The following is a 10,474-nucleotide window of genomic DNA, read 5'->3' on the forward strand; positions in this document are numbered from 1 at the left end:
GAAGGTTAGAACATAACGATAACCACCGCGCGATGCTACACTCATTGGTCCGCACACATCGGTATGTATGATTTCCAATAAGTCAGTAGCTCGCTCCATAATACCAGAGAATGGAGTCTTAGTCATTTTTCCCATTAGACATGCTTCGCATCTATCAAGTGACTCAAAGTCAAGTGATTCAAGTAATCCATCGGTATGGAGTTTCTTCATGCGTTTCACTCCAATATGACCAAGACGATAGTGCCACATATAAGTAGAATTATCATTTAATTTAATTCGCTTAGCATCAATGTTATGTATATGTGTATCACTACTATCGAGATCTAACAGAAATAAGCCATTCTTTTCAGGTGCTCGACCATAAAAGATATTATTCATAAAAATAGAACAACCATTATTCTCAGACTTGAATGAATAACCGTCTTGCATTAAACAAGATCCAGATATAATGTTCATGCTCAACGCGGGTACAAAATAACAATTATTGAGGCTTAAAACTAATCCCGAAGGTAGATGTAGAGGAAGTGTGCCGACAGCGATCACATCGACTTTGGATCCATTTCCAACGCGCATGGTCACTTCATCCTTTAGTAGTCTTCGTTTATTCTTTAGTTCCTGTTTCGAGTTACAAATATGAGCAACCGAACCAGTATCAAATACCCAGGTACTAGTACGAGAACCGATGAAGATAAACATCTATAACATGTATATCAGATATACCTTCTTTCTTCTTCTTGACAAGGCCGCTCTTCAGATCCGCCAAATACTTGGAGCAATTACGCTTCCAGTTGTCCCTTCTCCTTGCGTAATAGCACTCAAAGCATCGGGCTTAGGGCCGCCTTAGGTTTCACAGAGGCGTGGCAGCTTTCTTGCCACCCTTCTTGAATTTTCCCTTAGACTTGCCCTGTTTCTTGAAACTGGTGGTTTTGTTGACCATCAACACTTGGTGCTCTTTCTTGATTTCAATCTCAGCAGATTTCAGCATGGAGAAGAGTTCAGGTAACTCTTTGTTCATGTTCTGCATATTGTAGTTCATCACAAAGTTCTTGTAACTAGGTGGCAGTGATTGAAGGACACGATTAATCCCCAGTCTGTTAGGAATCACTATTCCCAAGTCATTGAGTTTCTTCGCATGCCCGGTCATGGCGAGCATGTGCTCACTAACTGAGCTGCCTTCTTCCATCATGCAGCTGAAGAAGTGTTTCGATGCTTCATAGCATTCCACGGCCGCATGAGTTTCAAAGATAGTCTTCAACTCATTGATTAACTCATGTGGATCGTGGTGCTCAAAACGTTTTTGAAGATCGGCTTCCAGACTGCATAGGATGGCACACTGAACTTGAGAGTACCGAGTTTTCCGAGTCGCGTAAACATTCTTTACTTCATCGGTTTCAGTTTCTGCAGGAGGGTCACCTAGCGGTGCATCAAGCACATATTGCAGATTTCTGCCATTGAGGAAGATCCTCACATGACGGAACCAGTCGGTGAAGTTGCTACCGTTGCTCTTAAGCTTTTCTTTCTCTAGGAACTGGTTAAAATTGATTGAGGACGCCATATCTACAACATATTTGCAATAGTTTAGACTAATGTTTATGACAAATTGAGTTCAAATTTTAATTCAACATGATTAAAAACAAGGTGAACTCCCACTCAAAACAATATCCCTCGCATTGTCTTAGTGATCACACGAACCAAATCCACCACACCAAGTCCGATCATCACGAGACAAGATGTAACTTCAATGGCGAACACTCAAAGTGTTCATCATATCAATCATATGATTCATGCTCTACCTTTCGGTATCACGTGTTCCGAGACCATGTCTGTACATGCTAGGCTCGTCAAGGCCACCTTAGTATCCGCATGTGCAAAACTGTCTTGCACCCGTTGTATGCACTTGTTGAATCTATCACACCCGATCATCACGAGATGCTTCGAAACGACAAGTCTTGGCAACGATGCTACTAAGGATGAACACTTTATTATCTTGATATTTTAGTGAGAGGGATCATCTTATAATGCTACCGTCGCGATCTAAGCAAAATAAGATGCATAAAAGGATTAACATCACATGCAGTTCATATGTGATATGATATGGCCCTTTTGTCTTTGCGCCTTTGATCTTCATCTCCAAAGCACGGACATGATCTCCATCAACAACGGGCATGATCTCCATCATTGTCGGCGAAGCACCAAGGTCAATGGCGCCGTCTTCATGATTGTCCTCCATGTAGCAACTATTACAACTACTTTGAAAAACTACTCAACATGAAATTTAAAGACAACCATAAGGCTCCTGCCGGTTGCCACAATACAATAATGATCATCTCATACATAGTCATCATCACATTATGGCCATATCACATCACCAAACCCTGCAAAAACAAGTTAGACGTTCTCTAATTTGGTTTGCATACTTTACGTGGTTTAGGGTTTTCGAGTAAGATCCAATCTACCTACGAACATGAACCACAACGGTGATACTAGTGTTGTCAATAGAAGAGTAAATTGAATCTTCACTATAGTAGGAGAGACAGACACCCGCAAAGCCACTTATGCAATACAAGTTGCATGTCGAGCGTGGAGCAAATCTCATGAACGCGGTCATGTAAAGTTAGCCCGAGCCGCTTCATCCCACTATGCCACAAAGATGCAAAGTACTCAAACTAAAGACAACAAAAACATCAACGCCCACAAAACCATTGTGTTCTACTCGTGCAACCATCTATGCATAGACACGGCTCTGATACCACTGTAGGATAACGTAGCATAGAAAACAAAAAATTCCTACCGCGAACACGAAATCCAAGCCAAGATGCAATCTAGAAGACGGTAGCAACGAGGGGATTATCGAGTCTCACCCTTGAAGAGATTCCAAAGCCTACAAGATGAGGCTCTTGTTGCTGCGGTAGACGATCACTTGCCGCTTGCAAAAGCGCGTAGAAGATCTTGATCACGGCGCCACGAACGGGCAGCACCTCCGTACTCGGTCACACGTTCGGTTGTTGATGAAGACGACGTCCACCTCCCCGTTCCAGCGGGCAGCGGAAGTAGTAGCTCCTCTTGAATCCAACAGCACGACGGCGTGGTGTCGGTGGTGGTGGAGAAATCCGGCGGAGCTTCGCTAAGCGTGCGGGATGTGGTGGAGGAGAGAGGGCCGCTAGGGTTTGGGAGAGGGGGGCGCCGGCCACTAAGGGGTGCGGCCACCTTGTGGTCTTTTGGTGGCCGGCCCCCTCCCCTTGGCCCCTCATTATATAGATGGAAGCCCCAAGTGTTGGACTACAAGTCTCCGAATAAGACCCGAACCAAAAACCTTCCATGTGATAGGGAAACCTACCCAAGGTGGGAATCCCACTTGGGTGGGATTCCCCCTTTCCATGTGGGGGGGTGGCCGGCCCCCATAGGGGAGTCCACTTGGGACTCCTCCCCCTTAGGGTTGGCCGGCCATGGGAGGTGGAGTCCCTCTGGGACTCCGCCTTCCTTAGTGGTTTCTTCCGGACTTTTCTAGAACCTTCTAGAACCTTCCATAGAACCTTCCGGATCATTTTAAATCACATAAAATGACTTCCTATATATGAATCTTATTCTCCGGACCATTCTGGAACTCCTCGTGATGTCCGGGATCTCATCCGGGACTTCGAACAAATATTCGAACTCCATTCCATATTCAAGTTCTACCATTTCAACATCCAACTTTAAGTGTGTCACCCTACGGTTCGCGAACTATGCGGACATGGTTGAGTACTCACTCCGACCAATAACCAATAGCGGGATCTGGAGATCCATAATGGCTCCCACATATTCAACGATGACTTAGTGATCGAATGAACCATTCACATACGATACCAATTTCCTTTGTCACGCGATATTTTACTTGTCCGAGGTTTGATCATCGGTATCACTCTATACCTTGTTCAACCTCGTTTCCTGACAAGTACTCTTTACTCGTACCGTGGTATGTAGTCTCTTATGAACTTTATTCATATGCTTGCAAGACATTAGACGACATTCCACCGAGAGGGCCCAGAGTATATCTATCCGTCATCGGGATGGACAAATCCCACTGTTGATCCATATGCCTCAACTCATACTTTCCGGATACTTAATCCCACCTTTATAACCACCCATTTACGCAGTGGCGTTTGATGTAATCAAAGTACCTTTCCGGTATAAGTGATTTACATGATCTCATGGTCATAAGGACTAGGTAACTATGTATCGAAAGCTTATAGCAAATAACTTAATGACGTGATCTTATGCTACGCTTAATTGGGTGTGTCCATTACATCATTCATATAATGATATAACCTTGTCATTAATAACATCCAATGTTCATGATTATGAAACTAATCATCTATTAATCAACAAGCTAGTTAAGAGGCTTACTAGGGACTCATTTGTTTGTTTACATAACACACATGTATCAATGTTTCGGTTAATACAATTATAGCATGGTATATAAACATTTATCATAAACACAAAGATATATAATAACCACTTTTATTATTGCCTCTTGGGCATATCTCCAATATTACTATGGTAGTATTGATGTGATCTATTCCCCCTTTCATAGCTATTGTTGACAGTGTGTATGCTATGTTAGTACTCGGTCTAAATTGCAACGGTATTATCTTGGATTATGATTTGATGAGGATATCCCTATGAGTGGTGTTTTTCAAGTACTTGATGAACTTTGAGTGGAGCTTTCGTAGCCGCTACGTGATGATTAGTGATTCCAATAGGAGAGTAATTCAGGTTAGCTCAAGTAAAGAAAAGTTATCTAATTATCCAATTATGTGATTATTGTTGAGAGTGTCCACTAGTGAAAGTATGATCCCTAGGCCTTGTTTCTAAGCATTGAAACACCGTTTCCAACAAGTTCTGCTACATGTTTGCTTGCTGCCATTTTTATTTCAGATTGCAATTGCTACTTATAATCATCCATATTACTTGTATTTCACTATCTCTTCGCCGAACTAGTGCACATATACATCTGACAAGTATATTAGGTGTGTTGGGGACACAAGAGACTTCTTGTATCTTAATATCAGGGTTGCTTGAGAGGGATATCTTTGACCTCTACCTCCCTGAGTTCGATAAACCTTGGGTGATTCACTTAAGGGAAACTTGCTACTGTTCTACAAACCTCTGCTCTTGGAGGCACAACACTGTCTACAAGAATAGAAGCACATGTAGACATCACCCGTCGTGCCACCGACTCCACGAATGCCTCCGGTTGTGCCTGACCTCTGCTTCCTCCCAATCTCCAGGCCCCATCTCTCGTCGCTGGTGTGAATTACAGCCACCAGTGTTGTGGAGGTCCGCCACTTGCTACACCAAAAGCTAGTTGCCAGTGCTACAAAAGAGTGTTGCAAACTCCACGACGCCTAACCGCTTGCTGCAAACGCCCAGAGCCGCCGCTACAAAAACCAGTCGTCGGTGCTACAAAAGATGGTCCTTGGTACCTGCTAAATGCGGTGGCGACGCCTGCTACATGTGGCGGTGGCCTCTGCTATGAGCGACGGCAGCTCCTGCTACATACGGCAGGGGCCTCTGCTACAAGCGGGAGTGACGCCTGCACATGCGGCGGTGGCCTCTGCTAAAATCGGCAGCGGCAACAGCTGCTGCTACAATCGATGATGCGACTGCTTCTAGTGGTGGCAGCGGCTGCTACATATTGCGGTGGGCAGCTGCTACATGTGGCGGTGGCGGCTCCTACAATCGGCAGCGGCGGCGGTGGCTGCTACATGCGGTGGCGGCGGCTGCTACAATCAGCACCGGCCGCTGCTATATACAACGGCGGCTTCTGCTACAATCGGTCGCGGCGGCGGTGGCTGCTACATGCGGCAGTGGCTGCTGCTACAATTGGCGCCGGCGGCAGCCGATGCTCAATACTGCGGTAGCTGCTGCTACAATCGGCGGCGACGGTGGTGCGCCACCGCTGCTACAATCAGCGGCGGCGGCGTGCTACAAGCCGGACATCGATGCTGCAAGGAGGCCGCCTTTAGTAGTATGCCTGGCCTCTAATGGTACTGAGGTGGTGCTACGAATGGCTGACGGCGGTGCTACCGGCATGGTTGATGCTGGCGATGTCTCTCACCATAGCCATTCGACTAGGGGCAGCGGGTAGGTGGTAGGGAGATACATGCATGCTTGTCAGGTGGGCTCGTGTGTGCTTGTTTCTGTGGTCGAGCGATTTTGCAGGAAGATACATTTTCGGGGGAAGTGGTAATGGACACCTGTCAAATAGTGGAGGCGGGGATCATAAAGGCATGTACAATGGTTATATCTTAGGGATGCCATGTAGGATAATTGATGACATGGATGAGAGAGAAATAGAAAAAAGAGGGTTGTCTTCTCTTAGCTAAGTCTCTTAGCACAATCTCTCTCACCACATATTTAGGGATGTCTCATTACTAGAGATAAAACTAAAAAATAACCCATTGTATATCATGTTTTGTTGTTATATCTAGTGGGGGTTAAGATAAGACAATTTTATCAACCATTGTTCATGCCCTAAAGTTCCGTTCCCCGAGTTACGCTCAACACTTCCTTTTTTTTTTAACAGAAACCAACACGTATTGGGATATGACCATACCGCTGCATCAGGAAAGGCCAAACAAAACTATAACCGGCGCAGTGAAGCACGTACACAAGCCTGACGTTGCGCCCCCAATTCGATCGATCGAGATAATCGATCCCGAATTCCCCGCCTACCAAGACCTAACCCTAACCCCGGCGAGCGAAGATGCCGGCGACGGCGGGGCGCGTCCGCATGCCGGCGAACAACCGCGTGCACAGCAGCGCGGCGTTGCAGACGCACGGCATCTGGCAGAGCGCCATCGGCTACGACCCCTACGCTCCCGAGGACAACAAGCACCAGGCTCCCTCATCCTCCGTCTCCACCGCTGCCGTTGCCGCCAACGAAACCACCGGCTCCTCCGTGAACGCCTACACCAGCTTACAGAGCCTCCTTGTTGTCGCCCGGCTCACCTCCAACGCCGACGACACCCGGGGCGCCTGCAAGAAGTGCGGTCGTGTTGGTCACCTCACCTTCCAGTGCCGCAACTTCCTGTCCCTGAAGACAATCGGCATAGAAGACGACATCCTGCAGGCCAGCAATGAGGCCGAGGCGCGGGCCAAGTTCGCCGAAGACAAGAATAAAGCCTCTGACGCTGACGAGGAGGGTTATGACAAGGACGACGACATTGACAGCGATTCCTCAGATTCGGATATTGATCCCATGCTGGAGAAGATCATTGCTGAACGGGAGCGTGCCAAGAGTCGCAGGGGAAAGCAGTCCGAGGAGCTTGACAAGAAGACAAGCCGCCATAGGAGCAGCAGCACCAAGGTAAAGAACAAGGATGGGCGGAAGAAGCATCAGAGCTCAGATCAGGATAGCGAGCGTGACGCTGACAGGAAGAGGGACAGGAAGAGTAGGAAGAGGCAGAGGACCCACCACAGGAAGGATGGCGAGTCTGGAGAGGAAGGGAGGAGGCATCACCACCACCACAAGAGACGTCATCACCGCAGGAATGCACCTGATGGTGACAGTGCTGCAGACCGATCGCAATATACTGCAACATGCTAATTTCTCATGTTCTTTTAGGTAAATCACTAAGCACTAGAGACCGTTCGTAACAGGTGATATACTAGACTATCATTTGTAATATGGTATTGAGTTTAACTTTTCTGAATGTGACATGTTACAAAGAGTTTATGAACATCGTGAATTATCATAGTTCATAAACTTGCAGTAAAATCAGCGCTTGGTTCGTCTTTTTTTCGTCGATCTGTTTTCTCGGTCGCTCGTTTCGTGAAAACTAGATTAGCAGAAAGATATGTAACAACAAGATTATCACAACATAGACATGGCTTTTCTTTGAGTGTCACACCAAATTTTCTCGGTCGCTCATTTCGTCGGTCTATTTTCTCGGTCGCTTGTTTCGTGCGAGTAGACATGGAGATTTCCAAAAACCGGCTGAGTCTCTACTGAAAAGCCGACCTGCATGCGGCAGAACTTTTTTTAAAACGGGAAACGAGAAGCCTAATTGAATGTGGAAATGTGTATTACTATCACTTAAAGGTTGGTTTATGGATCTATTGGCCACCTTTGGTAAATTTTAGAAATGGTATCCATCAAACTTGTTACATTAAATGGTCCTCACAAATTTATAGTAAACATTTTTACTTATTTATAGCTCATTTACCACAAATATTCATTTTTATTGAGACATCCTTTAATATTATAATTTTATCTAATTGGCATTTTCAAATATAGTTAGCTGGTTAAATATTAGATACTAATGTAGATATTCTTCAATATTTTTTCTTAACTTGTTTCATTGTTTATGCACTATCCATGCATAATTAACCCTCATTTATTTTAGGATATTAGTTTTTACTAATTTAGATAGGGCTCGTGTTTTGTCAAAATATTTTGTTAAGCTAAATTCCTCCTAAACCACCAAATGAAAAGAAGAATAGTATTATTTGACAACGGATTTGCGTGCAAGTTTCAGGTGAAGTGTTAGTTGAGTTTATATGGCTTCATATTCAGTTTTCAGTGAGGTGTGTGCTAGCTAGACAACATCCACAAATAATTATCTTGATGAAGGTTCCTAGCTTGTACAATTGACTTGCCAAGTTATTACATAGATACAAGTTTCTAGAGTGTATGATGTGTTGACAAATAGTTTGTCCAGAAAACCATTCCTCTTGCCCAATTGCTCATTTTAATTGCTTATTATTTGGTCAAGACGTCAAGCCTCTGATTCTTCGGTTTTGATCAGTTCACAAAAAGTAATGAGTGCATTGGTGTGCTCTTTACTTTGAAACATGTAGCAAATATAAAACCCAAACTAGGGAAGCATTGTTCTTATATTGTTGTCTCTTGTAAAAAATTTACTTTGGATCCTAGGCGACAGGTAGCCCGGTATTTTATCAGCGAAAATTGGCAACATCTTATAAGGGGCCATGTTTAGATGGAATTGCGGATCACTCTGACATCTAAAATTATATACCTCTAGGTATGAACATCGACCCTTTCGAAAGGAGCACTAGCAATAAGCTTTTCTTTCCTACAAATTATGAGCTGTAATTTGTAAGTGAACTACTACAGTTACAAATTTTACACGGTTAATGTGTAAATAAGATTTTAATAAAAAGAAAGGGAAAATCATATCCACGTGCCAATGTGTAAATCTAGAAATAATGCTGCAATATGTTGGCCCTCTACCTTTTTTTCGAAATGGGGAAGCCCTAGCCTCTGCATCAATCGGTGCATACCGCTTATTTAGATTTCATTCAGAAATGATCTATCAAGAACATGCACCATAAAATTCGAAGCCATCCACTTAACACATAGAAACCCGACAATTATTCTCGTAATATGTTGTCCAGGCCTCATGCCCTTAAACACAAAGAACAACCCACCAACTAATTACTGCAGAATAAGGTCGCGTCCATCGTCCTGCGGATATTTTCATCCTTTAAATTCGAAGAATGATAACACATAAGGTAAATATTCCTCTACAAAGCTAGTTATTTCAATATTTACATGTCATCACCATGTTGTTGCAAACACGCGCCCAAGAAAAAAAAAAGCAGAATAAAAACCTAGCGCACCAGCAAACACACACCCATGAAGAAGAAAAAAAATAAGAAGAAACAAAATGAAGACAGAGACGGATCAACTAAACGAACATGAACCGCAATCGTTGCGTCATTCGGAGAAGTTCCACTACACTGCCACACTGCCAGCACCTGTTCGTCAATTACCAAGCAGCTACTCCCTCCGTTCTTTTTTAATTGACTCAGATTTAGTACAACTTTGTACTAAATTTGAGTCAATTAAAAAGGAACGGAGGGAGTACTTTTTTAAAAAAAAAACCCGGCATAGATGCTGCCCAGATCAGGTGGTGCTATGGTTTGCTCTGGCACACACTCAGGGAAGGCAACATCCTGGAAATTTGACCATGAATTTGCTACTTGTTTAACACCTACAAAAAGGACTAGCATGCCCGCACAAGTGACCGATCATGTATATATCTAAATAGGTGATCCCACTAACTTCTTTGCATGCCTTCTCCATCATCCATGTCTCCTCAATTTGAATGTCACGTGAGCATGCATTATATAACAAAAAAAAAGGAGAAAAAAGAAACACTAGAACCATGTTCCACTTCTTTGAAGATCGAATTCTTTCCTCCACTCTGCTCCGAAACAAATGCGTCAAAAAATTATCCACGGAGGAGGCAGCTTGGCATAATGCGCTTGACAATGAACTTGTCTGGAAACACACATTTACAGTTCTCTAGTTTCTTGGAAATAGAATGTATCTCATGAGCTTGCTCACCTGCGAAGCGTTCATCGATCATGTCATAGAATTTCTCAATGACATACAGTAAAACTCATTACCTAAGCCGTCTAATACCCCAAAGTTGGTCTTATTAAAGGACATATAGGAATATAC

At 44.0% G+C, this 10,474-nt stretch overlaps 1 protein-coding gene across 1 annotated transcript; it reads left to right on the top strand.

Annotated features, from left to right (window-relative positions):
• Positions 1–6,681: 6,681 nt before the first annotated feature.
• Positions 6,682–7,650, top strand: LOC127309303 (uncharacterized). Its single transcript, XM_051340205.2, has one exon. It carries the CDS (start codon positions 6,749–6,751, stop codon positions 7,589–7,591), a length of 843 nt encoding a protein of 280 aa, XP_051196165.1. The 5' UTR covers positions 6,682–6,748; the 3' UTR covers positions 7,592–7,650.
• The last annotated feature ends 2,824 nt before the right edge of the window (positions 7,651–10,474 follow it).

The sequence above is a fragment of the Lolium perenne genome, chromosome 6, assembly GCF_019359855.2.
Source record: "Lolium perenne isolate Kyuss_39 chromosome 6, Kyuss_2.0, whole genome shotgun sequence".
Lineage (NCBI taxonomy): Eukaryota > Viridiplantae > Streptophyta > Magnoliopsida > Poales > Poaceae > Lolium > Lolium perenne.

Bases quoted from the DNA above. Each gene is read 5' to 3' on its own strand.
- LOC127309303 (XM_051340205.2), top strand. From the start codon at position 6,749: ATGCCGGCGACGGCGGGGCGCGTCCGCATGCCGGCGAACAACCGCGTG.